General features: G+C 41.3%; 1 protein-coding gene across 2 annotated transcripts in view; it reads right to left on the reverse strand.

Annotated features, from left to right (window-relative positions):
• Window positions 1–16,057, reverse strand: part of PITPNC1 (phosphatidylinositol transfer protein cytoplasmic 1) — a 66,019-nt gene extending 49,962 nt beyond the window's left edge. The window contains exon 1 of one of the 2 annotated variants that reach the window (XM_026046876.1): window positions 15,938–16,057. In XM_026046876.1, the coding sequence (XP_025902661.1) occupies window positions 15,938–15,985 (48 nt within the window). In that variant the 5' untranslated portion in view covers window positions 15,986–16,057. The remainder of the gene's footprint in view (window positions 1–15,937) is intronic. The other variant, XM_026046877.1, reaches the window with a different exon arrangement.
• Window positions 16,058–19,519: the final 3,462 nt, after the last annotated feature.

Raw genomic sequence — 19,519 nt, forward strand, 5'->3', positions numbered from 1 at the left:
GCCCATAATTATGGAAGCACTAGCGGGCACCGCTATAATAATATATCAGATAGGCATGCTACTTAAACACGATACAAGGCATCAGATGTTAGTGCCTATCCTCATTAAAGCAGCACTTAAAAGTTCTTTTAACCCCCATGACTCAAACTATTAATTTGATGTTCAGAAGGACATACACACTGGTACCAATACTTGCAATGAATACATTCCCTTAGTACTTTTAACTGAATTGGTGGATTGTCCTAAATTTTTAGTCAATACAAACATGCATGTAACACCACCAATAAATCAGTAGCATGATTATGGCATATACAATATATTCTAGTTACTTCTGTAAAGTGTATCTTCTGAAAGTTGCTCTCTATAAATACTTCTGAATTAACTTTTAATTATGCACTGTTTCACAGCTCCAAGAGATTCACTCCTATTTCCTTTCTTGCAGTAACTGCTAAAAAACAAGAGTGAGGATGAACCTACCTTTCCTGCATCTGGCTAGAGAAAAACAAATAAATAAATAAATAAACAAACAAGGAGGCTAAGGATTCCTAAAACAAGCCCTTCCTCAAAGCACAGAAAATATCACCACTGAATATGTGTTACATCCTGTCCAAACCCAAGTAGATAGTTCACACTGAGTAAGGAAAATCAGAATTGTTAATTGCACAGAAGGTTGCCTCACTGGAAACAGGATCAATGGTGTTTTTGAGGACTGGTAGAGAAAGAAAAAACCCTGAACAGAAAGTACTTCTGCAGTAGAACTATTTTGAGCAATACCCTGTTTAAACAAAGGGACACCCTCACTCTGTCACTCACACAAATGTGATTTGCATGTTTTGATAGCTCAGAATTCTGCTGCAGACTACAGCAATGTCTTAGAAGGATGATTCAGAAGATTACTGTATTTGCATGTTTTCCCCATACGGCCAGTGAAGGCTTCCAGCTACCATCAGCTTCAGGACTTCAGCCACCGCAGACAGCACCATCAGTAAAACTGATAGGTCTAACTGTCTACTCTTACAATTCCTATTTTAATGTGCAGCACAGCTGAGGCAGCTAGAATCCCTGCATCTGTGGTCATGGGATGCTTCAATTTTCTTAGCAAGTAACAGATTTTAGGATTTTATACTAACAGAAGACAATGATTCTGCCTAAGTCCAGAGCAGAGGTTAATAACAAGAATTTCTTCTGGCTATGGACTCATTTAGTAAAGAAGATGAGGCAGCAAAGTAACAAGTGACAGAAAGGAGAAATACATTAAGGTCTGTCACGCCAGGCTCATCTCACATGGAAATCTATTGACCAGAGATAAAACTGCTAGATCATGCACTGTTCAAATGCTCTAATACTGCTATCAGCATTTGATTATGCACTTGTGTTTTTCCTGATCTTGCTGATCTTCTTCCTGATTCTCTAAGCATGATACCCAACCAATATCCTTCCTGGCTAAGCATGAAAGATGGAAATTCGACAGAGAACGTTTTGCAGGATTATACATGGTTTTACATGACTACAAGCTTTCCTAATCTACAGAAATAATGTTTCCCTTTAGTAACTGCAGTGTTTCCTTAATACATAAATACCTGTCCTAATTATCATTCTTAACATAATCGGTCTCAACTTTCCGTTGCTGTATGGCAGACTGATTTAACGTATAATTACAAATTGAGGCAACAATTGAGGAAATTGTGTAATTTGAAATTCACAAACCTCCATAAATATCTTCCTTTGCTGCTCACAAATAAATTACTAGCCTTTCTTTCACTTTCCTAAAAGCCAAGAGGGGGGTACAGAGTGCAATTCAGTACAGTATTTGTCTGGTATTTCACATACAGCTCGTTGTTCAATGACTTCTCTTCGGAACATATTTTTGCATTTTTAATAGGAGGAAAACTCCCACTGACTTCACTGTGAATTGAACTGGGCTTGGAAAGGGCACTCATCTTGCTTATCAGCATACTATAGGAATGCTATCAATTAATTAAACCATATCAAATGCTTGGCTCCAGACAGTGTACACGGTGTGCTTTTCACTTACTGATTTACAGTCAGTGGGAGGAGGTAATAGCAATAGCAAAGGAACAAATCAGATTTAGACATGAACATAGAAATTTCTCCCTCTTTTCAATATTGCCAATTCTGTGTGCATTGGGCATGAAGTAGGAGCGTGGTGATGAAATGTCAGCAGAACAATGTTTGCTACTGGCAACGGCAAAGCCTAGTAAACGAAAGAATTATGCCTCATAACACAGTACCCTATTAGTTTAAATGATAGGCATCCTGCAAGAACTAATAGCTAAAATAAAGCAAATGTTCTTACTTCATTTCAGAGAGAAAATGGACAGAAGAGTTCCCAGCTCCAAATGGAAACTAAAGAACATGACATACTGCCAGCCAGTCCTTGGCAAAACAACTTATAATATAATTTGGAAATACTGTTGCATACCAGTAATAAACATTGTTTGCCAAAAATATTCACAAAACGCCTGCAATCTTAATTGTTATCGTGATTGCTACCTTTCTGATTCTCTTCAAGGAGCAATCCCCCAACAGTCAATGATTTTCAAAGATATACACCAAAAAAGTAATAAAAAATCCTGTTCTTCTGCAAAACAAACCAGGTAGACATACTAAAATAAATATTTTTTTTTTTTTAAAAAAAAGGCTTGGTGTCACAATTAATTCAATATAATGTGTTGGCACTACATTCAAGTTTCATACATTCATCATTAGGACAGGAGTTGTATTAAATTGCTTTTCATGTGCTACCATTAAATCAATATGTGGAACAGAATAAAAGAGAAGAAAAATGAAAGAGAGTATGGGGGTGACTCACGTGACTGATGTGAAGAAACTAAAATTCATGAGTAGCACAGCATGGGCACACAAATAAATCTGGTATATAGGGAAAGTTAACACAGCTTTAGTGAGCACATATATTGCATTTCTCACTGTTCTGAAGCTGTTAACAGGCACGTAGACAGGAGATGTGGCTGATAGGAGCGATTTCAATCTCAAAAGCCTATCTTGCAGGGTCATTCCCCAGATGTTCCAGCAGAAACTGAGTTGCCATGAGATAAGGAGAAAGATCCTAACATGGAAAAATCCTTGTCTAAAAGATGCAATACAAAGGTAAATAGACGGACAAGTGATTTTTACCACTGGCGAGAGGACACCAGTGAAAGCTAGAAGGATCTGGGCTGGGTCTTGCAGTGTTCAACGGAGTCATTAATGATGTCGGATACATTAATGATGCTGGCTACTCATCCACAACTTATTAAAAAAACTCCCCAATGAACAATCCATAAAAGAACAAGCGGTAACTTGAACCCAACAGGCAGGGAAAGCTACATTTCAGTAATTAACCTCCTACAACAGTGATTTAAAAGAAGGAGTGGGAGGCACATTGTAGAGAGCACAAAGGGAAAAGGAGAGAAGATAGAGAGGGGATGATCATGATTCTAACAAATACTTGCAACTCTTGATTAGTGAAAAGCTAAAACTAAGTTACATTGATCAAACTGATAGTGGACAGCTGGAACATTAGCTTGAATTTTCACAGTCCAAATTGTCCACTGGGACACCTTGCTGCATGAGAGAAAAGAATTCAGTGATAAGAACTCAGGCCTCTCCATTGTCTTCTACAGCCAGAGGAAGGAATCAACCCTCATTTCCCACTACTTAGTCCACATTGTGCATCAATAGTTATGAGTTCTGTTTATGAAAGCAGACAAACACAGTACTCGAAACATAAGACCTAACAGAGTGTAATACCAGAAAACCATCTCAAAAGAAGGTCTAGTGAGAGGAAAAAAAGACCTACCCACATAACCAATGCACGGTTCCTGAGGAGTAAGGAGAGTGTATTTGCCTTCACTCGTGGGCTAGTTAGTTGTTCACATTCTTAGGAAAATACAGTACACACTACAGCACCAATCTTACCTTTAGGTAATGATTAATTTTTAAAGTCGGGTAGAGCCTGCCTGAAAAAGATCCTGTGCTGGATGGCTTTATGTCACACACAACTCAGCATTTTCATGACAGTAACTCCCTAACGTGAACTCCTCTAGTTTATTCATCGGCTTGCTGCAGAACCTCCTCACCAAATTCATAATAGAGACAAGCTGACTGACTGGTTTTCGGTAAGAAGCGATTCATAAAACAGTTTATACTAGGCTGAGTTTATCACAAAATGCTAAAGCTTTTACATGAGCAGCAACTCCTGTAACAGCAACTCATTACTTCAATTTTGAACCTTTCATTTCATGAGTGTAAATGCAGAATAGATAGAAAGGAATATTTGACATTTGAAGACCAAGAAAAGAGTTTCTAATTAGTATCAGGATGCAGGCAAGGGAAATGGTCAAAAAGAAGTCCAGTGAAACTTCCCATATATTTAATTTTGGAAAAAAAAATCCCTTTCCTTATGTTCTGGAATATTGTAAGTAGATACAATGCACTAGTGCTCTAGTTTCCTATGCAAAGGACACAATACGCCAAGTTTTCAGCTAATTTACTGACTTTGCCGTGGCATGAAAAGCTGCCTGTGCCTCTGAGCTTGTATACATGCAGACTTGATGTACGGAAATCACCTGCATGTGCAAATCGGCTGGGCAGTGAATTTTTTGTTAGGCACATGAAATGGAGTGAAGAAGTCATTTTGCTTTGAAAGCTGTTTTAAAGGTGTCAGAGGTACAAAAGAAAAGCATGGGTTGGCAAAACAAGAAAGCCAATAATGCATCCCAACTGTTCCATAATTATTTTTATGGCAATGAATACATAATGATAGTTAAAATCTCAATTTTGACAGCAAACATTCATTTAGATTTCTGCATCTGCAAAAAAAATGTTAATAGACATAACCTGCTATTCAATATTGAACATCTTCTGCACCACACTTACTACTTCATTTGACCAAAAAATGGCTTGCAGACTCAATTTTCTTCTCGTTAACTTACTGTTCTAGTCAAAGATTTGGATCAGCTGCAATGCTGAATTTTCTTTTTCTTTCCTTACAATTAAATATGCATGAATACTTCAAAGACTAATGCTCACTGCTTACTTACTATTACATGGAAGTTTGTGAGTGGCCTTAGGGAATGTCCTCAGCTTTTCTGCAACAATGAAGTCAGTCAACTGCTACCTATACACTAAGCCTGGAAAGGTAATGTTGATGACCTCATTTGCAAGTCTAACTTCTCAAATTGTTACAGGTGGAGAAGTGCTATAAACAAAGATTTTCAGTAAAACAACCCATGGAAAGGAATGCAATAGCTAGAAGCTTGAAAAAAAGGCTTAAGGAGCTCCTTGAAAAGCCTTACGACAATCTTTCAGTCTTGTGCACACAGGAAATGATATTGGTTTTAATAATATTACCATTTCAAGCCAACATAAACCGATTTAAACCCAAAATATGACAAATCGTATAGCCTCATAAACCATTTGGACTTTTTTTTTTTTGGCTCTATTTAATTCATTGGTTAAAATGCAAAAGGAATAATGTTTATACGTTTCCTTCCTCTCTCTGCAGAATTTGCAATGCCCAAATGACTGATGAGACCCAAGGCACCCTCAAGGCCCTGCCCGCCCGCAGCGCCCTGCACATGCAGCGGAGCTGCCAGTGACAACGCCGAGTTCTCCAGCAGCTGTGGCCTCTGCAGTGACAACTTCAGTGCATGAATGTTTTACCATCTCAGTTCCAAAATATTCAGCTTAAAAATGGCAGAGTGGAGGCACATACTCATCACAAAATACCTGTGCACTAAAAGCACTAGTGAAATTAACTTTGCTAAACTTAACTTGGTAAAAGAATTACAGTATTTGTAGCCTCAAAATATAAATGAGGAATGGCAAGTACTTCTAAGTGCAATCATGACAGCTTGAATCAAACACAAGAGAAATACTTCTGGAGCCTTTGGATTTCCACAGCTGAAAATGTTGTGAAAAATGAAAAGCAACCTGTGGCTGATTACAACAGGAGCTGTATTATCAAAGCCAAATGAACAAGCAGAAATTGCTAAAATGGCCTTAAATACTCCTATCAGGAAAGAACTTTAAAATGTTACAGTAAAAATTAACTTGCTCACAACTGAACTATGAGTAACACCTTTTAAATATAAATACTGCAAAATAAGGGCCAATCTATGGTCTATGTGTACTTCATAACCTCCATGCATTCTAGTAGCATACGGGGAGATGACACAGGTCTCACGTGCTCCTCTGCATGTGCTGGCTTTGAAGTCAATGAAATTCAAGTCAAAACCTGAGCAAGTTGAGCCTTCAGGGAAGAAGCCAAGACAATAAAAGAAGGAGGGATTGGGAGGAACAAATACTAGGGGGGAAGAGGGAAAGCGAAATCTGCAGAAAGAAAAAACTGCGAAGAAAAAATGTTCTGAACACTTCTGAAATATCTTTCAGTGATTATAAAAATAACCTCCAGAAGAACACCCAGTATATATAGTGCACATGTATATATAAAGCACCTTTCTGCCAACAGATCTGTATGCAGAGGTATACATTTTGGAATAGGAAATGTTCAGGGAAAAAAAAAAAAGGAATTGAAAAGAAGGAGGTAGCCCAGTGGATATTTAAAATTGAATGGAATTCTCTTTTGAGAAGATTTTTTTCTGCTCAGATTCTAACCAAAATAACACCTACTTGGTAAAAAAGTGTTCTTAAAATTAATTTAATCAAAAGCCATTCTTACAGTTGGAAAAGGCTGACTTTTGAATCAATTTGCCTTTATAGGATGAGTTGATATAACCAGGAAATGTGAGTTGATATAACCAGGAAACTTACTCCAACCCAAGTGCCTGGAGTGGAGGCTCAGCTCATTAAGAAGGACAACTGAATGAAAGTAAGGGATGCGATGAAGTCAGAGAGTTAAAAACAAGGAATGATATGGAACAGCAATCACTGCTCCTTAAATGCTTTTAAGGAATGAGAGCTTTGTGCAGGTTATGGTTTCCATGAGGATGAAATACAGACCCCTTGGCACCAGAACAGCTCCTTTCTGCCCCATAACTGTTGCTTTCTGAAGAAGACTGTACTGAGATTACTTTGATAGTACAAATCACTCCAATTCTGATCCACTAAGACAAACTAGAATGTCTGAAAAGTTCTTAGGAAAAAGCAGGGTCAGAGGTATCCACATTTCACTTGTATTATGCTTGTTGCAAGATTTAATAAAAACATAACCACCTGTTACACTTACTTAAGTGGGAGTATCTATTTCCAATTATAGCATTTACTATCCACCCCCAAGTATGACAAGTAACACCATGGTAACATAAACACAGTGGTGGCTGCTTGAGAAAGTGAAATTATAAATAGCAATGTATAGCCTATGAGGTCCTGGAAATAAACCAACTAATCCATAGGTATTTGTTACTATGACATAACATTTCCACTAAAACTTGACTTGCCTCATCACAGACCCACTCATGATAGATTTAGAAGTTTGCCATCATTTGACTCTGAGTGAATCCATGTTCAAACATTAAAAAAAAGCAGAAAAGATGCAGAAAAAAAAATGACTAGTAAAAAAAGAAAAAAAAAAAGAATGAAAAATTCATGTACTGGGCTCTATTCTGCCTCCACTGAAGTTAATGGAAAAACTTTTCTATCCCAAATGTATAACACTGAGCTCCCTTACTATAGAAAACATGTTTTTATACTGAATCATCCCTGAAAAAAGAAACATGGGCTTAAACGAATAGCAAATAGTTTACAAGCACAAACAAACTTAGCAATCCCCTGAAACATTCAAGAGATTTCAGAACTCAGTGCTCTCCTTAGACCCTGTCTGGGTATAAATATCCTGATGCAAGAGGCAGATCCCAGACTCAGCTTAGTAGTCAGAGGGGAGCTGAATTATCAGTTGTTTTAGTCTGTGCCTTATCCTTGCAAGGCTGAGGCTGAGCTGCAGCAGCAGCAGCCGCCACTGCAGCAACTGCAGCATCATATGCAGCAGTAGCTGCAGCAGCAGTTGCAGCAGTAGCAGCTGCAGCAGTTGCAGCCGCAGCAGCATGTTGTTCTGCACAGCCAATCTCTGCCAGCTGGTCAGACACTGCAGGGCTTGAAGAAGGAGGAGAAGAGGAGAAAGGAGAAGAAAAAGAAGATTGAAAATTCTGCAACATTAGGATGGAAACTGGAGAGACAAGCACTGAACTGCAAAATTCTGTAGGCAGTTGGTTTATTCTAGGCAAGCACAAAGGCAGTATCACATCTTTGACTGGGGCCTTAATCTAAATGCGTAAAAATGTGTTTCAGGTTGAGCAAGCCAATGGAATTATTTCAGATCTACACCATGCAACTAAAATGGAATTTAATTTCTAGCATTTCTACCCTGAAAATGTGCTATGTTTTGTCAGATGTAGTTGGTGAAATCTGGGCATCTCTGACATCAGTGAAATGCGTCTCTTTGATATCACCACGGTCTGAATTCCATGGAGAGCTCCTCTATTCACACAGTGAAGCAAAAGAAAAGCTGATCCACTGAAGTGCAACATTTATTTCAAGTTTATGGGAGAAAAGCAGCAGTCTCGTTACTTAGGACTGTAATCATCTACACATTTCATATATTTAATTTGGCTTATGTCAAGTCTTTGTACACCGAATTCACTAAAGAGTATTTTTTAAAGGTCAGCTAATTTGCACTTTCAAAGATAACCTAACAAAACAAGAAGATAAATAGCTGGGTACATTTATGAAGCATATTTCACAAGATTAGATTATACATTCTAGGACCTTCTATTCACTGAATCTTTAAGCACACATCTATGCCCCATATTTACAGTAACTAGGAAAAAATCCAGCTTGGAATGTGTAATAGCTTCATGCTTAACAACAGAGTTATCATTGCCTTTATCTTCCTGATAAATACAAATTTTTGTTCACAGTGTTATGTTGGTAGCCTTTTCAAGAAAGATGGTGATACTAACACAAAAATCTTTCCTTCTTTTTTTTTGAATAATTTTATATAGAATCAGAGCAAAAAGCTCCAAGTATGTTCAACAATTAGTTGTGCTTCTCTCTGTGATCAGTGCATGATAATTAATGAAGCAATTGAGCAACAGTATGTGTTATTCTGGAGTGTCATTATCATGTAATTATTTTACCATGCATTATAGTAACATTTTTGCTGAAAAAAAATTATAGTCATTAATTATGCAAGACATTAAACGTAATATGACACTTAGTGCAATATAACGGAAATTAAAGCACTCCCAGCATGCCCACAGAAAGCAATTCCCATGGGGTCTACACATTCCTAAATCACTCTGGCAAGATTCATCTCAGAACAGATGCCTACTAACTCCTAAATATCGACCGTCATTTTTTTGGACACCACATGAACAAGTCTTTTATAAACCAAATTCACAAGCATTTTTGCATATGCTTCGGGATATCTGACTACTTGTGCTCTAAAACAAGGTATATATCCAAAGACTCAAAATTGGCCAAGCACTTTTAGTCAAAATTGGAAAGAAAAAATGAACTGAAAAGGAGATACACAAAACGGGGGCTAGTCAAACAGTGTTAGAGGTATGAGTCAAGTTCAAGTCTATTTTCCCCCACCTATCAACTGCAAAGCCACCCACTTAGCCAACTTGAAATCTAAATTACCTTTTTTCCCCACTGTTTTTTAAACTAAGTAATCTTGGAGAGCACCTTTCTCCTTGCTTTCTAGACATAAGTAGACATTCATAATTTCACTTAAAGGCACGCATAATACACCTACACAGTAATAACCAGGCTCAAGTTCTTAAAGCTGAAATGAAGAGCTATGATAGCAAAGGTGTGTCAAACGTCCTTCATATTGACAGATGATATAGGACAGATGTTTTATGAACCACAGAAGACCGGGACAAAATACAAGTTACTATCATTTAAACAAATTTTAATTAACTTGAAAATGATAAATAAGCTTCCCATGATCAAACACACAAAGCATTATTCCTCATCCGCAATCAAGTAATATATTTTAAGACTTGTTTTGCATGTGTAGATTATCTTTACTCATTTTGACAGCATTTCATGGATGCTTGAGTGAAAGCTGTGTGTTTCGAGTTATCAGGCATGCGGGATGGAGGGCCTCTACGTACCACAGCATCCACAACTGACTCAGTTCTACAGGGACAGCCTGGGGAACATATTTGTCAGCCCACTAGTCACAAAAAAGAATATGGTGAATGAATCATCGCTATATGCTAAGGATCTGCCACTACCTGACTAGTTCATCATTTAGGCAGTCTTCTGATCCAAAGAACATGATCTTGAACAGATATTAACTGTATAAATGCCTATCAGGCCAACCTGAATTAAAGAAAGTATGATTTTTCATTTTTCCTAGCTATTACACAGCTATGTCCCTTCCTACAATTTAAAGAGTGCAATACATTTTAGGGACTGTAAATTACCTAACATTTTTATCACATGCAGTGATGCAAAAAGCCCATGAAAACGGCTATAATTTATAGGATTTCTAACCTTATAGTTAGAGAGATTAAGAAGTTAAAGAGACTGGACTAAAGGGCACTTCACTTGCCTATGCTAAAGGTATCACATTCAAGATGCTAATGTAGGTATCTATGCTGATGATTAGGAGCAAAAAGAATCTCATTTTCAAAAGTGCTGACCATGCAGAGTTCCCATCAGCTCTTACAAAAATTCCATACACTCAGCACTTTGAACTTCAACCCTGGAATTACAAAACTTTGAAGAGAAAGCACAAAGTTTTAAAAGGCAGTATTGACATTTTGTGTTCTTCTCTCCTTGTTCTTTAGTTTCCAAACCTACATTATGGTTCTAACAATGACAAACACACTTCATGGAATTCTTGATAAACCCAGAAATCTGCAGAGTGCTTTAGTTAAAAAAATACCATAAAATACTGCCAAGTTGCAGTTTCTTTTATAAGAAATGAAAGACTGGACTCTATACTTTGCCAGCAGTGTCCTCAATTAAATGTGCAACATTATTTGATATACATAAATAGTGGAGAAAACACCCACTGGCAAGAAGAGCAGGAGACAGAAATATATTTTCAAAGTCTGAGTTTGTTAGGTAATAGTTAGATCTTTTCCACTGAAAGCCTTTTTTCTTTATGAGGTACTTTTTTCAATTTAATTTACACTGAAGCTTTCATGACAAAGGTTTTCTTGTTTCTTTCACAGAGCTGTATTGAAATGTACAAACAGGAGTGAAGGAGAGAAGTGGTTATTTCTGGTCTCTTGCAGGGCAGTTCAGATTCAGCATCTGTCCTCTTGTATAGTTCTATAGGTGACTTTGAGCCTGGCATAGCAAGGTCAAGCATATAGCAAGGCATTTGTTTTTTAACCCAGCATTAAAAAAAGTTCTTATTTTCAACAGATTGTTCTGACATGCATCAAAAGAAAATGAAAAAGCTGTTCTTATCTGACACTAAAAGTCAACTTCTTGTCCCTTTTTTAACCTGCTTTATCTGCTGTGTAGTTACAACAATTCTTCCCAGGCTGTCAGCCTGAAGGTCAGTTTGAGGTCACACTGTAGCCAAGGCCTTGTGATGTGAGCAGACATGACTGCCCACAGAGGATCAGCTCTGTTTGCTCCGGAGTCGCACACAATGCCTTCTTTTGAAGAGTAAAAAGATGTTCATAATGGAGTAAGGAGAGTTGCTAAATCAGTAATTAACTTCCAGTATTCCTCGGATAAATACAGCAGTACTTTCACATCATTAAATACAAAAAGAAGGTAAAGAAATTGGCATGTATGCTGAGAGAATGATGAACTAAAGCAAAAAAAAAAGAAGTATTTTACTTCTCACAGCACTTTAATATCTCTCAAAAGAATTTGCGTAAGACAATGGATGCATTACAGCTGTTCCAAAGTTTAAGTTAAAGTGAAATTGCACAATAAACCTTCATTTTTATTGGGTTTCTTAAGCCCAAAACTGCCAGATTAACTTCTTCTAGACAAGTCACGTTCATGACAGGGTCAAATCATTTTTTAATTTAAAAGTAATTAAAAGTGACCCAAATTTGAAGAGACAACTTCACCTAACATTTACTTGGAGCTTTCTTGCCCACAGTCAACATACTGCTTTTTGAATACTGGATATCTTTATATAGTCCTGAAAAATATGTTTTTGTTGCATTAAAACTCAAGGGGAAAACTTGTTTATGAATTGCATCTGGGCTGAATTGTGGAGACATCCTAAGCAATCACAGCAATAGGTTTTTGCTTGCTTTATATTCTACTGAAAAGAAATGGCCTTTTGTAGTTTATAAGGTCTCAGAGTGTTAACAAAAGGAGTGAATTTGTACCCATGCCTCTTAAAAGCAACACAAATGAGGTGCGGAATGACTTCTAATTGGCAGCCACACTGGTTTAGGCAAGGAACAGCTACATTCTGGCCTAATTTGCCAAGTATTTACAGCAGTTCCTTTTTTCTATTTAAAAGTTAACACAGTTTTTCATTTCTCAAATTATATTATAAGTAATTGGGCAGTTAACAAGATTGTATTGGAAATAGCCCTAAAGAACTGTCCATAAAAAATCTGTTTAATGAAACTTGAATTTGAATAAAAGTTATAGTTTGGTTCCACAGGATCCCAGCAAGCACTCCTGGAATATATCACCTTTGCTGGAGCTTATGGACAAGGAACACAGATGCTCCTCTGCCTCTTATATCCTATATCTCAGTACACAATATTTATTGTGTTGACAGCAATCAATGTTTGGTTGTGTATAAGTGCTTTATTTGGGAGAAAACAGTAGGCCTCCTAACTGACAGGTATATAATAATAATATTTTAGTATTTTGGCATCTTATCAAATAAGGGAGTGAATTAAATAATGACCCAAGAAGATGACCTGGAGTAGCTAATGAAAAACAGGAAGGTAGAATCTCCTGCCTACAACAATGGCAATCTCTTCAAAGTACTGTGGCCACAATGTCCTGTACAGCCAACAACAAAATGCTTTTGAAAGTTGACTCAAATTCTAAAATAAGGTCTTTTGAGGATGAAATTTCACATTCCATAGTCTAAATGAACTGCTGTCAACTTCAAAAGACCTCTCTACGGACAGGATTATGGACAGTACAGCCACTGACACCAAAGTCCCAGCCTTGAAATAATGTTGATGTTACAATGAGATAAATCATTTTGAGCCTTCTCTTGACATAAATTTGTCTTCATATAAGACAAGGTAGTACTAGTTGCTATAGTGCTTCATACATATTATGTAAATGCAAATGAATGAGACTTATAAATCACTCAACTGAAACATTCTAAAACATTTTGATGCACATTTTTTTTCAAATAATACATAAAATTTGACCATACAAGATCAGATGTAGGTGGCTTCATGGACATGGCTAGCACTCAGTTTTGCCTTGTATGCCAGATTATTTCCACAGAAATGGCATAGGAAAACACTTTTCTTTGGAGACAACACTACACTGCAGACTAATGATGAAATTATGTTGTGAGACTTCTATATATGGGTACTAGCAAGTCAACATGGAAAGAAGAAAGCTGCTGGAGGAAGTGCTTTTGTATGGATGCATAAAGTGCACAGCCCTAAAGCCAGAATTTTCACAAAGCAGAAAAAACAAGTTGTAGAAGTCTGAGTAAGAAGAGGAACACAAGAAGGAAAGCCTAGAAGTTGCATAAATAAGAAAAACTGCACCTATCTTTCAAATATCTGCTAAATCCTACTACCTCAGAGATATTTAGGTAGCTACTTTCCAGTAATGTGCATATGAGTTAGACACCTACCTGCCGTTGTAGATCGGGGCCTAACATTCCTCTCCTGCAAGAACACATCTTTCATTTCCATCAAATCCCACTGAACTTAACAGTGACTTAGCACCTGAAGAAGGCAGTTTGGACATGCCAGAATCAAAATACTGCTTAGCTTTTCAAGGCCAACATTGCCCTGTTATGGTAACCTAATGGTTGTGTAATCCTCATCTTCTTTATGCTATAGGGACACCAAGGGTATCGTGCATTAGGGACAGCTACTGTGCAACTAAAGGTAAAATACTGTAATACCTTTAGATATTTTAGGAAACATCATAAAGGCAAACAGGTGAGAAATATAGCACATTTTCAATCCATAAAGTAAAATGTTTGATAATTTCAACATTTTGATCTAGTTCATTTTGTAATTAAGAATGAAGCTCAAACTGAAAATACATATTCTAGGTCCATCATTCAGGTATCTCAGGAGCAACTCTTGCATTAAATAATGGATGATTTAACATCAGAGAAGACACAACATGTATGAGTATATTCATAAGTTCTGTAAAATTCATAAATTCTGTAAAAATTATAGAAGACAAAAAATTAAAATCATCTTCTGCTTTGCCATGTGTCAACCATCTCTGCCTGGGGGGATTCTGAGTTTTTCTCTCTCTGGAGATGTTACTTAAATCTGTGTTTTTCCAATATAAGTCAAACCAGCTCCCTTCTGACGACATGACGAACTATTATTAACCAAGTGTGGTAGTCTGAGGACATCAGGAATTACCCTGGATAAAATGTTTACATTAGGATAACAGAATAAGTAGAATGAAAAGAATCATATACAATATCACAGCATGTTTTACAACTTACTTGGAAAAACACTATAATGAAAACCTATGAATATTCACCTAAGGGTATGTGGTGGTTTTAGGACTTGCCAGATGAAACAGTTCCACAAACTGGTTAAAACCAAACTTTGGCAGTTTAAAATCTCATTTTAGAAAAGCTGTTCGTCTCCAGTTCTGAAGATGCAAACAGACCTTCAAAGTGACTTTTGTGCCCTACTATATGTGTAGTATGAGCACCGCATGCATATTAAAGGCAACAGAAAAGCCATGTGCAGCAAGACAGGATCAGTAAGCCCTCAGGCTGAGCCATGCACATTTATTCTCGAGGTGAAGGCGTTTGTGGCCGTCGCAAGCGGCCACACGGCAGCATCGCAGGAGTATCACCGTGTCACCGTCCTCGGCAGGGCCGGCGGAGGGGGCAGAGCCGGGGGTCCCAGCCCGGCGCATCCCCCCCCACCAGCCCCCCCGCTCGGCGGGGGAGGGCGCCCCCTGGCGGCCCCGGTCGAGAGGGGGCTCCGGGCGGCCGCGACCACCGCGCGCTCCCCGGGCTGCAACGGGGAGCAGAGAAACTCTCGCCTCGCCCGCGCGGCGCGATGCGGACCGGGGCGAAGGGCGGGCGGGAGGGAGGGAGCGCGGCCGCCGCTCCCCCGGCCCCTCCAGCCTCCGCGAGGAGCCCCGAGCCGCCTACCTCTAAGGCGCCAAAGCGGCGGGAGCAGCGCCCCGTTTGCCTGCACCCGCAGGCCGCGGGCTCCGCTGCACCTATGAATATGCGTTATTAATATGCACAAGTAATGAAGCAGCACGTGTGTTGCAGGCAAGTATCACTATGGTATTTGCTTAAAGCACGAAACAGGGCGATGCTTTCAGATGAGAATCGTGCGGGGATCCCAGAGTTCAGAATCTGACAAAGAGCAGTCTGACTTGCAAGCATTTCTTCAGAGGACAAAAAAAAAAAAAAAAAAAAAAAGTTTTACTAATAAATTATCACCTACCTACCCTGCCCGTATTGGCGTCTAAGTCCCGTTTAATTGATGGCAATATGTTAGCACAGAGGAACATATATTTAGACTCGGGGGTTTGGAGAAGTGCTTTAGCAGAGACAAGGTTTAAGCACAAAGCACCACCATCCACACAGGCACACTATTATTCTTAAAAGTCTCGTTGCAAGATCTTTACGATACTTGCATGACACTTGTCTCTTGATACATTCGCCTTGGCTCCCGTAGAATTCCCTTATTCTACAGTAAAAACGTGTCTCCCAAGCGAACCAAGTTTCTTACACAAAGAAAGAAAAATACGCTGCAAAACAAGCACGGGCAGAGCTTGCCCTCCCCCGGGCTATCGCTGCAAGGGGACTTACCTCTTCCACCGTGAGCGGCATGCAGATCCGGTACTCCTTCATGAGCATATTCCTGCTGCCTCGGCGCGGACCAGCCAGCTGCGGGAAAAGTGCTTCTTTCTGTACGGCGGCCACGGCGGAAAGCGGTCACCGGAGCGAATAGCGGAGCCTCTTCTTTCCGTGCGCGCTTGACAACGTGTCCCCGAGAGAGCAGCGCAGCATCCAGGAGGGCTGGCCCAGGCGCGGGGCCGGCGCGGCCGCTCCTTCCCCCGGCTCTTCCTCCCCCAGCCCGCAGCCGGGCGGGCGTCGCGCGCGGCCGCCCCGCTACAAGGAGGTCCCGCGCACCGGGGGTCTCGGCCCAGGCGACGGCGTCGGCGGGCAGCGCAGCGCGGCGGGCTCCCGCAGCTCCCTCAGGACGTGCCTAGAGCGGCGAGAAGGACAAATGAGCCGCCAAGGGCCATTTCAGCAGCAGCGGCGAGAGGGGAGATGCCCAGACAAAGGCTGCGCGCCGGGCCCGGGCCCCCGCGACGCTAACGGGGAGGCGCCGGGATGAGCGCGGAGCCGCCGGCACGAGCGGCCGCCCCGCAGCCCCGCGCCTTACCGGGCACGAGGAGCCTCCGCCGGGGGCGCATTCCCGGCGCGGAGCGGAGCGCGCGCGGCCGAGACACGGGCACAGGATGTGGAGGCCTCACCCATTTCCCCTTCGGCCAGTGCCGCGTTATCAGCCAGCAGATTTTGCAATACAAATAAAAGTGTTTTTCCTACCAGCGGCTCCCTTCCAAGCAGTACATGGAAACTTCAGGAAAAAAAAAAAATGGGCGCTCAATTCTAATTAAAGCATGAAGCCAGAACCATTTAAAGAGTCTTTTTTTCCCTACTCACTAGGCAATTTATGCTAAATCTTTTTTTTTTTTTTTTTTCTTCAGAGGATTTTACACATTATTAAGGCACTGTCTAACACACACAGGAACCCGATTCTAAAACTAGCTAAGGAAACCGGGCTGTTATATAACCTCAGGTGTATCACACAATTTTCGTATTGCCGTTCCTCCCATCTATAGTTGCAATAAAACATGCATTTCTGAGAACCACAGTGCAAGTAATATGAACATGTAAAGCACTGCACAGCTAATGGCAGAACTACACGGATGGGTTTAAATATAACTTTGCAGAAGCCAAAGTAACTACCGTATCTGGGATGGTTAAATGAGAATATGGGTGTAAAATGAAGCATGTGTTTCATAACAGAAAAAGAACAAAACCCCTCAGATTTTCATTGGCTTTGAATGTACATTTCAGAGCTCTATCTGTAATCTTAGCGCAGAGAGAGCACAGTGCCATCTCCTGGAGAAAACTACGGACACTTCCGAAGCGAGTGTGGACACAGGCTGCAGCTGCTCCCGGCGTTTCTGCCAGACCTGCCTGCCTAAATTTTGGCTTTTTATTTTCAGTGACTTGTCAGAAAGTATTACTCTTACCTTTGCAACATGCTGTCTATGATCAGTTGTAAAAATGAGACATTTTTCACTTTTGACCTAGGAAAAGCAAAGCCATACATTAAATCATGCTGAACACTAAGTCCAGATAGACTGGTGTCTAGTCAAGTGTCAGAAAAATGTCACCTCATAAGAGACAGAAAAAAAAATCAAGTTACTTTTTCTTTTTACAGATATTTTACTGATTATTTCTGAATAAAGAATTTAGTTTACTGGAATTGTTAAATAATTCCACCTTGCAGGCAAATATTGCATCTGCTGCTTCCAGAATAACCAAAGAGGTAAAGGAAGGTGACAGCTGCATTATGAATTAATGCTTTTCCTCTTTTACTCACTGTCTGAACCTAGACTACTATATACGGAAGTCTCTTCAATCATATCAGTATCTGGCTTTTAACTTGCTGAAAACTATAATTCTCTTGTCATTTACTGTAAAATCATACTAATATTAGAGCAATGATGTAAAAGAATAAGTTTTTACAATTTAAAAGTTTGTAAAGGGTTACTCTGCAAGTACCCATAAACTCTGTATGATTTACACACTTTCAATACTTAGATCAGTGAATGACTAAAAAAATGGATTAAGGTTAAGGGATAAAATCTATTCTTACATTAGAATTAATTAGGTGTCCCTGCTTGAGCAGGGGGGCTGGACTAGACAGTCTCTCGAGGTCCCTTCCAACCTCAACCAGTCTGCGATTCTTTGATTCTGTGAAATTGAGTTCAAACAGGAAGCTATTCAAAACCGTTCACCACATGTGCTATAGCCATATTTGTCACATTGAGGTTTTGCTATTTATGCACACAGCCATAGAGCAGCACTCAAAGTGTAGGTTTGTAACTTATTTTTTTTTTCCTGGATGCCTTAAACTGCCATCCAAGGCTACAGGGTGCTCACTGATCTGTGCTTCCTTTGGAACTGTTTGCCCGTGAATATCACTCCTGTGAAATTCCCCAGGCAGTGAAGGCTGTTCACTATGTGAAATTCACCTTGCTTCGGAACGGGTAGTGAAGGGAAATCCGGACCCCAAGGCAGTGCTGTATCAACATCATCTTGATGTTGAGTGCATGAGATGCACTGATGTTTAGAGGTTGCAGCACTGCCTAAGCCCAGGTCCCAGAGCATCTCCCCACTTTCCTCCCCAAGGCTGCACAGGGGACTGTTCGTGACCAAGGTTGCAACACGAGGTGCACTAACCCTCCCATTCCAGAGCCACATCTTTTCACCCTGTGAGAGCTGCGCTGAGGCCATGCTGAGGTGCCACCTTTGTCTCAAGATGGGGGTAAATGGCTTTAGATCATTATCCCAACTCGCTGCCATCCCACCACATGGCCATGCCTGGGCCTCAAGCTGCTCATGGGCAACACCAGGGTGCTCAAAACCCTGTGTGGCTGGGTGGGCTCTGCACCCGCAGCACCACCACGGCCATGGGACAGGGGACCAAAACCTGGTGCTGCCAACATGCTACAATGGCGAGGCGGGAGCCCACAGCACCAACTGCGGGCAAGTGGCCTCTTGGATCCCCCAGCCCTGCTCCCCTGCACCGAGGGGCAGCTGAGAACAGAGGTGGGACGCTTGTCAGCGAAGCCATCGCGCCACATGGAACACGAGCAGCCGCTTCGCCTCCCAGGGCGGGTAGGAGAGCGGGGCTCCACGCACATTCCTGCGCCGGGCCCGGGGAGCGCGCGGCGCTGCTGTCGCCGTGGTACCGGTGCCACCTGCACACGGCCCCCTCCCCGCCACAAGGCCCCGCCATGGGCCTGCACCCCCATCCCGACGGCGGCCGGGCCGGCTCAATCACCTCAGAGCCGCCGCCCGCGGCCGCCTCCGCCCGCCCTCCTTCCCGCCCACCGGCGCCGGGGCGGGGGGGTCCTCAAGCGGCGGCGCGGGTGCCCGCGGCAGTGCCTGCCTGGCGCCGCGCGGGGGCCTGCGAGCGGGGCTGCCCGGAGCGGTGCCTGCGCACAGGACCCGCCCACTTCCGGTGTGTGTGTGAGGCGGCGGGGGCGCAGCGGCGCGGGGCCGGCGAGATGGCGGAGGGCGGCGCGGAGCGCGCCGACGGGCGCATCGTGAAGATGGAGGTGGATTACAGCGCCACGGTGGACCAGC

Source organism: Nothoprocta perdicaria, unplaced genomic scaffold (genome assembly GCF_003342845.1).
Source record: "Nothoprocta perdicaria isolate Ctin4 unplaced genomic scaffold, notPer1 scaffold_46, whole genome shotgun sequence".
Taxonomy (NCBI): domain Eukaryota; kingdom Metazoa; phylum Chordata; class Aves; order Tinamiformes; family Tinamidae; genus Nothoprocta; species Nothoprocta perdicaria.